The 15,558-nt window shown below is 41.8% G+C and overlaps 1 protein-coding gene across 9 annotated transcripts in view; it reads left to right on the top strand.

The window, feature by feature from the left end:
- The window catches only part of DGKI (diacylglycerol kinase iota), a 216,247-nt gene extending 204,001 nt beyond the window's left edge, over window positions 1–12,246 (top strand). For 5 of the 9 annotated variants that reach the window (XM_068662783.1, XM_068662772.1, XM_068662814.1 and 2 more), the window contains 3 exons: window positions 1,801–1,837; window positions 3,294–3,393; window positions 4,830–8,831. In XM_068662783.1, coding sequence (XP_068518884.1) covers window positions 1,801–1,837; window positions 3,294–3,393; window positions 4,830–4,946 — 254 coding nt within the window. In that variant the 3' untranslated portion in view covers window positions 4,947–8,831. Of the gene's footprint in view, window positions 1–1,800; window positions 1,838–3,293; window positions 3,394–4,829; window positions 8,833–8,870 lie in introns of those variants that run through there. The other 4 variants (XR_011090225.1, XM_068662793.1, XM_068662842.1 and 1 more) reach the window with 4 other exon arrangements.
- The last annotated feature ends 3,312 nt before the right edge of the window (window positions 12,247–15,558 follow it).

Genomic DNA, 15,558 nt, shown 5'->3' with positions numbered 1-15,558 from the left:
GTAACCCCACTATCTAGGTCTTAAGTATGTCTGGCATGGAACTGGGTTGCTCCCATGAGATGCTTTATTTGGAACAGTTTGCTGGAGAGCCCTTTTTGTACGTGGCACCTGCTTAGGTTTGTACTCATGGACTGCCCACTCAGTCCTCAGCACTTGGTTCCTCTGACCTAGTGTCGCTGTTTCTTCCTGTTCCTGACCGGTTTTCCTTTATCCTTGGTTTTCTGTCTCACCAGACCTGCTCTGCTCTGGCTCTTCTGTTCTCTCAGATCATATTCTTCTAACTTATCTCCTTCTTTACTCCTAATGTTTTAACCTTTTTTTTTTTTTTCTGTTTTTCTCAACTTTCCGTGGTAAGTACCTCTATGCCCAATGCAGCCAGTCCAGACACTGTGCTCTACCATTGCATCACAACCTTCATTGTCCCATCTATGAACAGAAATAGACTATTATTAAGTTAACATCGCAGGTCATTCCTTGTTACCCACCTGTGGGATGTGGTGTTGTAGTAAGCCATGGGGAATCATTTATTTTTGAACATGATTTTCTTTAGAATGCACTGTGTTTTAAAAAAGGAGAGAGGCTAATGAGCTTGGAGAACTGCCATAGTAGGCATGCAGGTGCACTGTGCCCTGGGGACTAGGCGTGCTAGTTTTTTTGACCACCTCTTTCACAGAATGGTGGAATATAAAGGTAAGGAGCTATCTGCAGTTCCAGGAGCTATGGCAGCCAGCTTCCCTGACAATACTGCCTGTATATGTTGTAAAAGGAGCGAGGGAGAGACAAACAGCACTGACCCACTTCAACACATATTCAGTGAAATAAGTGAAGAGAAGTTGTGTGTAGGTCTTTGTAAGTAAATAGTGTGAAATTCCTCAGTTTCAGGTGAGATTTGCTGTAAGCTTGAGGACCCTTGAATCTGAAACTCACACTGTGATGAAGAGAAATATTCATGAAAAAGAAGTAAAATTTCTATAAAGTTTCACTGTTCCCCTTGCTAACTGCCCCATACCATCTGGCACTATGCTCCAGAGCAGTGGAGAGAAGAATAATAAAGCAGACTGCAAAGGAAAAAGTTCTTCTTTTTTAGAATGCAATCTAGATCCTTGCTTTTCCATATCGCTGTGATTCAATGATGGAATTTACTGCTATAAACATCTGCCTGCAGTGAATATCAAGAACAAAAGGACATTAATGTAAATGAATTATTTTGTCCCACTTAACAAAAATCTTTTCTATTTTTCTTAATCTTACTTTCCTGATCATTGCTGACCAGTAGAGTACAGGATTTGCATATCAATATAAAGACCGCTGGGAATATTCCACCCTGATCTACATTCTGTATAGTGCTATTAAATGAAGTAGCACAGGGATGTCATTCACAACAGAATTTGGCTAATTTCAACTTCCTAATGACATTTTCCGTCTAATACTAACAATAGATTTTAACTTGTTTTATATCAGGGTTTCCAGTATATCAGCATTTTCAATGCGCTGTACTTATGTGAACCACTTAATTGAGCAAGGTGAAGAGTGAGAAAATAAAATCCATGAATATTCATTTCCAGTATAATTTAGAGGCTGCTCCTCTCTGACGCTGACACTCCAGCAGTGACTGTGCATTCAGAATTTTGCTAGTGCAAGGGCTTGTGCAAACATTACCTTGAAGTTTAGCATATGTGTGCTAATTGAGCTTTCAGTTGGTTTCTTTTACATATTTGCACTGAATATTTTCTCCTGATAGTTGTGCTCCTCAAGTCATGCAAACAAATGCTACGTGACATACTTGACTGTCTTTTGCAGGTCCATCTGAATTACTGGACATGACAGACAGTGAAACGTAAGTACAATCTACCCTATCTCCTCAATACATGTGTTACAGTAGCAGACGTCTCTCATTTTTCATAGTGGCACATCTCTTCAAAAACAATCAATTATAACCCTCCCCCCTCCCCCCAAACACAAACAACAGCAGCAACACATATGGCTTTCTGGCCTAAAACAAATGTTTCTTGAGCTCCAAAAAGGTTTTCCTCTCTATTGCTTCCCATTACTCATCAGTCTTTCTAGAGAGATACAAGTCCAGCATTGTGCTTCAGTGTTTCCAGAGTCTAGTAGCTGAGGTACCAACATGAAGGATTAATTCCAAAAGTCAAGACTCCATCAGGGGTGATGGAGTCTAGATGGACTGCCTGCTTCTCCTCAAGCAGTTGTAATAGCACAGACACTGAAATAAAGTTCAAGTGGATATAGCTACGAGGGATTCCCTTTACAAAGGTTCCTCTACTCCTAACTCTTGAAAAGGGAAGGTTCAACCTGTATGTGCCAGCATGAATTTGCCTTTTGATCCTTGGTGTGAAATCAGGTAGCACCCCATTCTTAATTTAGCTCTCATGCAGCAGAGAGAAATTCATTGCAATGTTGCCTATTAATATTTCAACTTGCCCTGTCAAGGATTGAGACTGAAATTCCTTTCTGGTCAGGTATGTGCAAGATCTGCCCTACTAAAGGCAATTCTTGTCATTTGTTATTTTAGGGGATATGTAACAGCTGTTCTTGTTTGACACTAGTCTTATGGACACCACTTGCAACCCACGCAAAGCATACCTCCTCTTCTTTCTAGTCAAAGCTGGACAGACTTTTTTAACCTTGTTAGCACAGCCAGCCTCAGAATCCTGTTACATGTAGCTCTGGCCTGAGTTGAGGAGCTTTGCAATAAACCTGCACTGACTACACAGCCTTCTGTTTTGAAAAGCATGTGTTCAAGCTTCTCTAGTAGCTTACTAGTCCAATGGTAGAGAACAAACCCACAAAACTCCTCTCATATATCCATGAGAGCCAGGTGTCAGAACCAGGGCAGCAAAGGTAGCTGTCATGGCTTTGATGGACATGATTTTTCTATTATGCCTCCAAGAAAGAGGCTCAGGTAAGAAATAGTAGGAAGAAAAAAATGTTGTTACAGTTTAGCCTACTGTGAAATAAGGTCTTTGGTTTGCCTTTGGAGCAGTTAACAGAACTGCTGGTTGGATGGGAATGTGACATTCAGCTCTCTGAATATAAAAAATCTGTGCATGTTTCTTTCCCACTCCTCAGAAGTTCTCCACCTGCAATTTGTGCATTACAAGTTTTCTTACTGAATCAAACGATGTAGATGGTAAGGGAGAGAGGGTACAAGTCCACCTCTGCTGGCAAAATGCAACTTTGCAGAAATACATCATCTATTCATCGCACCTTATACTTCATAAATGTACATTGGTGGGATGCATCTCACTGCTGGTTTCTGTACTTTGGTCTAGGGGTGAGACGGCATTACATAAGGCAGCCTGCCAGCGCCATCGTGCCATCTGCCAGCTCCTGGTGGATGCGGGAGCCTCGCTGAGAAAGACGGACTCCAAGGTAACCCAGCCCAGTCGACCAGTTATAAAACACTGCAGCCAAGCGAGACTGATCAGCATCCGTCCCTGCTGTGTGCATGATTGAGGCTTCCTTGTGCGTGCCAAGAGCAGCTCTTTTTTACGCAAGCTATTTTTATTTAGAAAACTGTATTGATTGAAACAAGTACAAGAGACTTCAGTTCAGTCCCCAACATGGGTCATCTTCACTATAGTGAGAGCCTGGCCTCAAACTATTCAGTGTGCTGGGTGTGAATGAGGCATCTCCATGGCACAGCAGCATCCTTCTCCTGTGTGGTCAAAAGAGAGGCCTGTGGGCAGGGACCACCTGGGGGAGTCTTGGTTTTTGATTGCATAGTGTCTGTAAGGCTTGATTGTTGTGGCTGACTTGCTTTGTGAGGATGGCTAACCATCATCTACTGCCCTCACTTGCCCCCGTGTTTATTAATGCAAAACTAACCACAACCCTCTCTCCGTGTAAGCTTAGCAGAGGAAGATGTCTGGGAAAAAATAAATCCTAGGAACAGCCTCTCAATACAACAATCTGATCGCTTGGGAACATGGTACAGAAGCTGCCCCTCTGGCATTTCTAAACATAACAGACCTGTGACCAGTATCTGAGAATTGGTTGGATGTCTGGATTCTAGAATTAGAAGCAGTTTCACTGCAACAAGACAAAAAATTCCATGTTATGCTCTATGGAGTAGCCTATAAACCAGAGAGAGATCATCACTTTTTCATATAAGAGTACTATACATTGTAAAAGATAATTTCTGCAACATCTAAAATCCAGATAAGTGGCTACTAAGTTGTTAATTTTCATCTATGCAGAAATCCAGGAAGCAAGAATGGTTTTGTGGAGATAAATTAATGTGTTTTCAATATTTTTGATGGTTCATGGTCAAGACGGTTTGTCCAATTCGACAGTAATCTTAGGGTAGCTCGGATAACAGAATAGCAAAGTGATGCACTGAAAAATAAAAAATTTTGACATGAGACAGAATGAACCACATTGAGCTCATCTCAAATGTTAGGAATCTCACTCTCCACATCCTTAGTAAAATTGTGCGTAGTTTGTGAAGTATGCTTTTCAAGTGTTATCCACAGTACTTTGCATTATATTCATTCACAGAGGGACTATAGCCCTTGAATGAAAACTGAGATCCTTCCAGTATGTGAGTCCTTCTGTGCAAGGTATCAAATAGCATGTCCTTATAGAGCTGAATTATTTGTTCTAAACCACACAAGGATTTTGAAAATCTTCAGAATCTCATGACTCTCATAGAAAAACTTGACTTGATACCAACTTTATTTGTTGGGAAAATAAGTAAATTCTCTGGATGTACTTCTGTACTTCCTGTAGTAATTTCTCTGGGTCGCGCTTTCATCTGTTCTAAATATGTTGGCACAAGACTTTTTCTTCATCTTTCTTTGTTTTAGGGTAAGACCCCTCGTGACAGGGCTCAGCAAGCTGGTGACCCAGATCTGGCCTCCTACCTGGAGAGTCGACAGAACTACCAAATGGTTCCCCATGAGGATCTGGAGACAGCAGTCTGATGTCCGAAAGCGGCAAAGAGAATCCTTGGAAATAGCAAGGCTGCACCTGAGCACTTGGGCATCGTGTGAGGAAGAAGCTGATGGAATCAACGTGTCTCTTGCTCTTGTGGAAAATATCTGAGGACATGCCACCAGTTTCTAAGGGCTACTGAGTCTTGCCACGGAACAGTTAGGTTCCATAAGATAGCCCATGATGGATGAGGTGGGACTCTCAAAGGTCTGTGGAATCCATGGGCCACGGAAATTTACCTTTATTGCTTCCAGCAAGTAGCATGAACTTCTCCCATGTTCATCTGTACAATTTATTAAAAAACAAGAAAAAGAAAAAAGAGAAGTTGGTGTGGGGGAACCAAACTAACTGGGACATTAAAACAACAAGCCAGGCCCTCCTCCATCCCTATATTTTCCTGCATACCTTTAATTCTCCCATTCATCTCACTTGTCATCAGTTAAATAGTACCTGTTATCTCTGTGTTTTCACAAATGGTCAGGCAGTAGCAGAAATTTTGAGGAGCTCTGGATGCCCTTAGGAAAAAACATTTTTACCTGCTGTGTTCCCTCCCTTGCTGTCCCATCAGAAGCTGCTTCCTCAGTGTTCAATCACTGGGGAGTTTTCTCACTGTTGGAGAGAATTCTGCCTATTGCCTTGTTTTCTAGGGTGTGGGACACAGTTAAATTTACAGCAGTAACAAAATCTAATGTCCTCATTGTTGCTGGGTATGTGGTTACGGTATTCTCATGAGACAGGCGTTTGATTGGAAAGGAGTTATATGGAATATAAAGCATTGTATGACAGAGCAGAAATCTACCCCTAAGGTTTCTTGCATCACCGTTGAGCTTATAATAACCAACTGGGTTTGCTCAGGTTTCAGACCAATCTAAAAGCTGATAGCTATTTTTACTTCTGGCAAGATGGGTTTTACGATGAGGAGAGGAAACCTGGAAGGCTATCTGTCAGCCATGAACAAATGAACAGGCACTGCCCTGGTCATATTGGGAATAGGAAAACCTCCTCTGGCTGAGCCTGTAAACTACCTGATTCCCCAAGGGATGGGGAACAAAGTTCTAAAGAGAGGATCTCCCCCTGGAGAAGGACAGGCAGCAGCTCTTTGCCTCATTACTTTCTATAGACTTGGAAACTTAAACTTGCTTAGCCACTATAAAGGCCAGTTGTGTCTACTGTACTCGTCTGTTCTCTGTTTTACCTCAAAGATTATAACCACAAAAGAAGAAAAAGCAGACATACACAGACATACGTAAAATGTTCATCTTCAGGTTTTCAATCGCTAAAGACAATTCAGCTGCCAGAAATAGCAGAGCTTCCACTTTGCTCAGTTCTTATGAAGATCCTCATGGCCCACTTTTGGCATAATTCTTGCAATAGATTTTTGAATTTTGCTTTGCTGTTTGTTTTGAAAGATCCAATGGTGTTTGGTTTCACATGCATCGCTAGGGGAAGGTCTCCATTAGATGGTGATCATCAGGATTACATGCAATTTGGAAACCATGGAAATAACTCAGGTCATTATTCAGATAAGTTTTTCTTCTTCCTCATTAGAAGTTGTAAAAATGAAATGAATGAGATTCCTTCCTTTTTTTCTTCCCTCCCTCCTTCCCACCCTCTCTCCCTTCTCTTTTCTCCTTCCCTTCCTTTCCCTCCCTGCCTCCCTTCTTTCCTTCCTGCCTCCTTTTTTTCTTTTTCTTTTTTTTCTTATTTCTTTTTTCTTTTTCATTTTTTTTTCTTCTCTTTCACTCTTTTTCCTTTCTTCCTACCTTCCTCTCTCTCTCTCTCTCTCCCTCTGTCCCTCCCTCCTTCTCTCCTTTCTCTCCTCCTTTCTTTCTTGACAAGAGTGATTGTTGTGGTAGAAAGGGAAGAGCTAAAATATATATATATTATTAATTTTTTTTCAGTTTTCAGAAGTTCATTTGATATGAGCAAAATATTTCTTTAGTATTTCTTCCTCTGGAAGGAAACTATATATATTTGTAATCTATAGATCAATGGTGACATGAAATGTATTTTGTCTTATTTTCTATCTTTACTTTACCTTTCTTGTTTAAAAAATAAAATATGAAAGCCAAATTCCTTCCCTTGATAATAATCCAGGGGCTTGTGGCAAAGGTGTATATATTAGAACAGAATTTGGCAAATGTTAAAACATCAGAGTATAATTTTTGTGTATGTGAAACTTGCATAAGGAAGATCCTCATGCTGTGGTTTCATAGTAGGCCTTGCATCATTTCCCAGCTGTGAGGAAAGACAACACTGTAATATTTCTATATATTTGACTAAAAATATGAATGATATTAGTATCAGTTGTATCTTTTTGCTGTTTTACTGATGTAAGAAACCAAGGAAGCTTCAACGATACCGGGGGCTGGATTCCGTCCTGTGCTGAGGCCAGACTGGGGCCTAAGCAGAGGATGCTGAGAGAGCACCTTGCAGCTCCCTCATCCTGAAATCCCATGAAGAAGGTGGAACAATAAAGGCTTGCTCTGATCACAGGTAGCCTCCAGAGGCCACGTGCAAATTGTTACAATGAAGCCAGGTCCAATCCCTTTCCATCTCCAGTAGTCCTTCCCTCGGTGATGCATCCCTCTTCTGTGGGGGGTGCCCACAGCAGGGACTGGATCTGGAGCAGCTTGTCAGGAATGGTCAGATTTCCCGAGCTCCTTGGTGCCATTCAGGCTGCTGAAAGGAACTGGAGCACACAACAGAGCCTGGCATGCTTTCTCCCCTGGCAGCTGGAGTGCCATGCTATGATCAGAGTGAGGTGGTCATGCCTCTGGAAAGCTTCCTGCTGTGTATATGTGGTAGGAGGCAGTTACTGCGTGATAAAAATTAAACCCCAGCACTGGAGATAGGAGAGGAGCTGGCTGTATGTAGTGCCTTTTAATATTCAAGGTGTCCCAAAGCACTGCACAAGTAATGCATCGATACTGGCAATCTATTGTATATGTAGATAACAGAGCATGTACTTTTTTTTTCTGTGATGGCTCACACACAGCCAGGGATATCAGAGAGTGGTTCACTAAGGGATAGAGCTTGGGGCCAGGATACTGCAGGGTTATTTCCTACTCCTTCCCCAGTGCTACTGTATTCTCAATTTTGGACAGCCACCACAAGTGGCTCTGCAGCAGTTAACAGTGACACATACATATTGAATCTCTTGAGCACTGGGGGCTTATCTTAGTACAGTATCATTGTGCCTACACTGTGCAGGGCCCAAATTTCAGCATGCAGCTGGGAGCCCACTTAAATTACATGTAAAACATTTCGATTTACTAAAATTGTCTGTGGCTGTGTCTATTTATGTGTGTATATTGCTATATATATGTATATTTATGAATATCAGTATGCATATATATAGACTCATGCACACTTTTAGAACTCTGCCATTTGAATGACAAAGTACCTAGGGATGCTCAGCTACTGAGGTTGCCGGACTGACAAAATGTCATTTTCCATTTTAATTTGTTATTAAAGGGGACCCTTTTCAGTAGAACTGAGGAGCTCCTGAACTGTTCCATTGTACTGGTTTGACTATCTCATTCTGGAGTAAAATGGAGGGAAATAAAGTATTTATAATGTTGATAAAATAAACTTACTTTTGTTATTTAATAGCATCAGTTACTTTTATTATTTCACACTTCAGTGCTAGAAATATATTTATGTGTTCCAAGGCACGATGGTGTCATACATTTCTCACTAATTATAGCATCCTTCAATAGTGTGAGGTGTGAGTCTGAATGACTCATATAAGACAGGAGTTCAAGGCAAATATTTGCACTGGCTTGCAGAATGTACCTCAGAGTCCAGTGGCTCTTTCACCATTTCACATGGTGGCTTGTCCATGGTTTTACACTTTAAGATGTCTGCAGATGTTTTTACTGACACCTGTCACCCTTCCTTTTCTCCAGCAGACATGGAATTGCTCAGTCTCCACTCATGATGCTGTAGCCTGGATTTCTGACTACATGAGATGTCCCCTGCTACATAAGGACCATCACATAGAAGCACTATAGGCACAAAGAAAATAGAACAAAACCAATGTTTGTTGCCATCGATCTTCCCAGTTGTATTTGCAGAGATGAAGCTGTTGTAGATGAATAGATTTATTTTTTTTTTTTCCTGGTGGTATGGAAGTGTAAGTTCTGTTTTAGCAGTATGTTTTGTACTCTTTTGCTCATTTTTGTCTTTTTTTTTTTTTTTTAAACTTATTATTTTTCTGTGACAGTGACATGCATGGTAATGAAAATCAGTAACGCACAACCTCACCTGGAAGGTAGCTATTTTCTTTTCAGCCAACCCAGATACCTACTATGGGGTGTGTTTATGTGTTCCAGTTTGTCAACATGTGGAGGAGATCTGTCTGGGCAAAAACTATGACATGGGCATGGTACATTGGTAGCCTTAAGTAGCCTTAATCTTGCAGGTGTTTAATGGTACTCAAGAAATTTATGGATGTACTGGAAACATGAATGCATTGCAATCACTCCAAGGACAATTCCGTTCTTGCATTTCCCTCCAAAAGGGAAGCAGTTCTCCTGCAGATCTATATGAGTGTGTAATTTTCTTTCCCCCATTTTTTTGCTTCTTTTCCATCAGACTTAACATCCATGGAGGAGTACTTTGTAAGAATGGAGTTTAAAATTCTGTATAACAGCTCTTCTACCATGTTGAAAGTAACATTTCTTTTTCCATTATATCTGTTCTTTTCCATTCATCAGACATTATTTCCTCCCTTTATTTTCCTGCCTAAATCTGAGCCAAAACAATATTGGGTTGTTTGCTTCCTAATTAATCTAAACAATCAAATGTGAGTACCTTCAATTATTTCAGCAGTCTTTAAAAGAGCTTACCATAAATCTGTGCCTTTCTGGATACTTGTGAAGCTACAGGACATAGTGTTACAGGTTCACTGCGGTGGTACTCATCTTTTCATTTTGCTTTCTTAGCAACAATGCAGACAACTATTTTTCTTAGTAATGGATAGCTACAGCTTTTAAATCCCAGAGCTGCCTGCCAAGATCGGTTGATTGCAATGGAGACTCAGTAATGTGCCAAAAGTGACTTGCCAGCATATTGATGAAGACCTGAATTTTATATGGAGAATGGGTCTTGAGCTTCAGAGCTTTAACTCCCTTTGGAAGTGCCAGAGGCAGCGCATGGCTGCACTGTGGAAATGCTTCAAGAGGAGTTATAACCTAACCCAGCACTCAGGGCAAACAGATTATACAGAGGGGCAACATGTCCCAGCATTTGCTGAGGCATTACCAATGCCAACAGACTGCACCAGCTTTGCTTAGGCTGCCCAAAAGTGGGCTATAGGTACCTGGGAAGTTCCTCACTTACAATTCTCTTTCAAAGTTGGCTTGGGAGGGATAAGCTACCCGGCAGTCAAAGCAGTGACTGTGGCTAAGTGTACTCCAAGCTATGCTGTGGGGCACCGTGCTGCTTCTGACTGCCTTGCCTGAAGCCCTCTGTAGGTACCAGAGCTCAGGGGCCCCCCTTTCTTTCCCCAGCACATTTCCAGCACCCCTGGCCAGGACGGTGCCAACAGAAAGCAGCATTCTCTTGCCCCCCGTAGTTATGTGCTGGCGCAGTGCCCCCTACCTTGGCCAAGGGATTTCCTGGCCTGCCTATGGTGCCGCTACTGCAAAGGGGGAAAATTCCTCCCTCAGGCCTTGATCATGCCAGTAACTTCATTACATTTGACTTCAGTGATTAGGCAGGCTTAGAGCTGAATAACCTTACTGTGTTCAGCCATCAGAGTGCATCTTGTCTCCTGCCTTATTTATAAGGTGCCACATTCCAATCTCAGCTGCAGTTTCTTGTTTCCCAGATTTTTATTTTTTTTTTAAGACAATCTATCCTATGCAGTACACATGTATTCAGTTACCTAGGGAGTGGGGAAGACAAGCAGCTTGTTTTAAAATTCCTCATTCTGATGTAGCACGTCTTCTTCTAAGAAGTCTAAGTGGGGGGTGCCTTGCAACAAAAGCAGGTTTTGACATAAACACATCTATAATTCTGAAAAGAATTTTATACTTAGCCCTTTAAATCATTCAGCTTATGATCCTGCCTCCCTTATGTGGAGGAGATTTGGGGAATCTGAATCTAAGGCAGCAGTGATTCTCTTGACACAGACATACAAAAGGTGAATACCTGCGAGAGCAAATGACAGACAATCTTCAGAAAATGGTTTATATTATTTTGTCCTCATCTACTAGAGACAGAACTCTGATTTGGGAATGCTATTTCAGAGTTCCCAAGTATGCTAACAGCTCCAGCTCTCATATACAAAGTACATGGAAGCTGTAGCAATTTGACATGCGAGAAATAAGCACTATTTGTTTTAGCAATACAGTACTACATATGTAATTGCTTCATCTAGACCAGCCTCCTTTTGCGGGCAGAGTGTAACACCTGGCTCTTCAATTAGTCCCTGTCTAGGAGGATGCTTGATGTGTAACCTACCACTCAGCAAAGTGTGCGTGGTGCCAATCTGGTGCTCCATTATGACAAGTGCTGCAGCAATTAGCTAACTGCTAATGCATGAAACACAGCCGCAATTCATTTCTTAGCCTTACCCTTTATTTTAATGAGAAAAATGACCTTCTGGTTCCAACTGTCTTAACGACCTTCAATTATCACTTTTTTTTTTTTTTTTTTCTTTTTTGTGGCCAAGCAAAGGGAGAACACAGCCCCTGTTCCTACAGGTATTCAGGAACATAGGTCCTGTCTGGGAACTGTAGAAACCAGTTAGGTTTGTAAGTATGGAGGAGAAACTCAAGAAGGTTTTGAGCATGATTCAACAGACATTAACAATTTCTACTTGGCTAGTTTGGCTCTAATGGATAGTCTGCCTTTTCTAGGATTTTTTTTTCCTTTTCTCTTTCTCTCTCTCTCTTTATTGTTATTAATTATTATTATTATTATTAGCTATTAACACAGGAAATGAAAGAAGGCAAGATTAGAAAAGTAAAACTAAGCTGGACCCTGGGAATGGGGACCCTACAGAATGGATTCCATAGTCATTGCTATTTTCTGGGCAGAGTTGCAGTGCTAGTTGTTGAAGATCACTGTAATGAGCAATTTTGCACCATAATCAGACTTATCCACTTTTAATAATGTGAGAAGGGGCTATTTCTTCTCCAAGCTCACTGCTCCCAATATTTATGTCATCCTTATGCAGGGGGCATCTTGTTCCTGCCCCCACTGGGATCACCACACAAGCTTCTGGGGCTCACTGTTCTGTTTGCAAGTCTTGAGGCCTCATGAGGTGATACAAGATGCACATCACCTCTCCCTTTTCCTTAGCCATATCAAAGGTTTTGCTTGTAAATTAATGTAAACAAAGCCACATCAAAAGATACGACTACTACAGGCCACAAAGCAAATTGCTGTCTTCTCTCTACTGTTCTCCATTTCAGACCTCTTCCCAGAACCATTTTTTTTTTTCTTGATCAGAATGGGACAACTGTTGTTACGTTTAATAGGAGCTGGGTGCAGCTGTGAGTTGTTTTCTCCTGTGGTTTTGCCACCATTGTGACAGTGTCCCTATCTCCGTAGCACAAGGGAGCAGCACGTTCATGTCAAAGCTAAGAAAAGAAGTGCGTTTGCTGACAGCTAATGGCAGGAAGGAAATGGAACATAATTTTATTTAAATTTGATTTAAAATCATCTCGAATGCTCTTTTTTTTTTTTTTTTTTCTACTTTGTCCTTTTCAGTCCCTTTTCACTGAAGTCTTTGCTTCTTCTATCACTGCACTTTTCCTTAACTCATGTTACCTTGATTTTTGATGGAAAGGTCAAAACCCTGCTCAGTTGTTTGCCTCTGGGACACTTTTGCTTGACCAGTGTCACAGATGGCTGGATGTCCTCTGACCACACCCAAACATGGGTAGGAATAATAAAATTCTGCTGTGCTAGCAGTGAGTCAGACATGCAACACTAAAGGCACCTCTGAGGATAACTGTAATGTGCCAGGATTAAGCAGATGGGAAGCATGATAGGCTGGGGCATTTCACACCTGTGGGGTTGTTTACAACCTTTCCAGGCTTCCTTTCCAGGCTTAGTTTTAATATGAAGAGGGGAAAAGTCTTTTTTTTTTTTTTTTGGGGGGGGGGGGGGGGAGGAGGGAGGGAAAAAGGGGGGGATTGTCTACTGTCATTTTCCTCCTCTACTATTTTTTTTTTTTCTGTTAAGTATTTTTTGCCTAGGCAAATGTGACCATACTGCTCTGTGACATACTCGCAAGAAGTGGCAGCTGCTTCCAATTGGCGAGCAAGTGTGCTGGTCTCTGGTGTGAAATGGCTGGCCTTGCTGCCGCACTGTTTTCTGCTCAGCTTGCATCTCAGAAAAATCACAGGGAGACGGCAGAGGCTTATCATTTTTTTTTTCTTCTGTTCCATTTGCATGTCACTGCAGAGTGATTCTCTTCCATCTGCCTCCTTTGATCACAAAACAGCTTTGGGAAAAAAGAAAATAAGTGGCTGAGCCTTCAAAGCCTGAAGAGGCCCCTGGGAACTTCGCATCCCTCTAGCTCAGTGCTGCACCTCACAGATCTAGGGAAAGGGGGTGGCTTATGTGCAGAAAAATCCATAAATCACCTTTCTGGCAAAAGTAGCACCTCTTTGGAGGCTACGTATTCTAGGCACCCTACCACAAGCCAGGCAGAATCTAAAATACATAAGGACATTGGTAAGCCTGTAGGAGCTGCCTTCTTTACTTAAGGGCTCTTCCAAGCTCTTCTCATCAAGTGTGTTTCTCTTCCTAGTGCTGGGGCAGGGCAGCAGCTCCAGTGGTGGTGGGGTGTCCTACCTATTACCTTGCACAGCAGCCAGCACTGGACTGCCCTTTGTGGTGACATCCAGCTACCCTCACACTGCGGACTGCATGTGCTCCATGTCCTGCAACTCCACTGGAAAGCAACATAAATAAGGGTTAAAATCCCTCCCCAGATGGGTTTGGGAGTTGCTAGACTTGGCCATTGGCCTGCAGTGCATTGCGGAGGGGAATGGAGAAAATTGGGACTGCCAGCATCTCTCTAGAAGTGTCTGCAAGGTGAAGTGTGCTTTCACAGCGGGAAATGAAAGTTATTTTTCTTCTATCTGTATTATTTTGTGCTGTAAGCTCTGTGCCAGTCATTTTGGATGCAGCCAGTCTTTTAGAAACAGGAGTCTGTTGAATGATTTTGGAAAATCTAGAAAATGATGTAGCTGAGGACTTGTGTTCTGCGTCTCCCACACAAACCTTCTGGCAGTCCATGGAGGTTTCAGTGTCCTCTCTGAGTCAGTGAGCAGAACATTTTGCTACAAACGACAGGCCTTCCTCTGTGCCACAGTTATTGCCACTTTTCTTCTGCACAGCTCTTAACAACAGCTATGGCTTTGTAGCCTTTCACTGGGAAAAACCAAAATGTGTTCTGGGGAAAGATTATTTTCTTATGGATACAAATATCAGGCTGCAAATGCATGCTAATGAAATTGCAATGTACATAAGGGCTGGAGATGGTTTATGAGGCTGTCACTGCTAGCTCAGTGGGGATTTATTCTGAGCAAGAATCGACCTCTTATTTTATTAAAAAACATAAAGGTTATACAAAAATTGATCACTATGTTTAATGATATGTTACTGTTTCATGGTAGTTTACAAGTCTGATCATGTGTCACATGAACGTGTCACAGAATAGGGAAACACTGTGTGTTGTAATTAATCAGCATATCTCACCAGAGGTACTGTGGTTAAAGGAATAGGGCAGAGGGTAACAAATCAAGGGGCTGAGGTTTTATTCCTGCCACTGTCTTTGAGTCTCTATTGGGGAAGTTGTTTAACCTTGCTGTGCCTCAGTTTCCTTTTCTGTCTGATGGGAATGATAACACCACCACCTACAACCACACATTCAAGTAAGGTGTGTTGCTTTGCATAGCCAAAAACTTATGTATATTAACCATTCGTCAGTTTTTCATTGTGTCTAGTAATGTTGCTCCCACATGATACCCAGCTTCATCTGGAATTCCTGATGGAAAGTGGGAGTAGCTCTGTCCCATGCTTTTTAGTTAGGTTGACTTAATTGCAATAGTAAAGAGTGCTCAGGTGACATGTCTAGTCAATAAAAGCATTCAGGCCCTCCCTCCAGAGGATATTTTATTGAATTTTAGAGCAGTTGTATGCCATCATATTGAGTTCATTGAGCACTGTGGGTTTCATTTGTGAGGGCTTGTTGGGTTTGTCTCAGAAAATACCTCTATCTGTTGCCTCTGTACTACCATTGAGGTATCACAGTAGCTTTTCCAACAACCCAGAAATCACCATCGCAGTCTGTTGATGCAAAATGTTTCTAGGGAAGGAAGCCAAACATCTGAGGGAGAAGACTCCCTGGCCTTCACACTGCTATCTGCTCTGGCCACTGGGGAAGTGAGAGATAAAAACCGATTAACAAGGACAAGAGTAAGTGAAGAGCTAGAGAGCTGGGGATGTCATCTGCAAAAAAGAACAAGGCTAAGACTGTGGTTTATCAAAGAAGGAGCTGTGGTCAAGAGAGATGCTGATGAACAGGCTCAAGATGGAAAGGCTGTTTCCATCAGACTATATAATGGATGCTCA

The sequence above is a fragment of the Anas acuta genome, chromosome 1, assembly GCF_963932015.1.
Source record: "Anas acuta chromosome 1, bAnaAcu1.1, whole genome shotgun sequence".
Classification (NCBI taxonomy): Eukaryota; Metazoa; Chordata; class Aves; order Anseriformes; family Anatidae; genus Anas; species Anas acuta.
The sequence above is the reverse complement of the archived record's forward strand: the minus strand, read 5'-3'. Positions and strand labels throughout refer to the sequence as shown.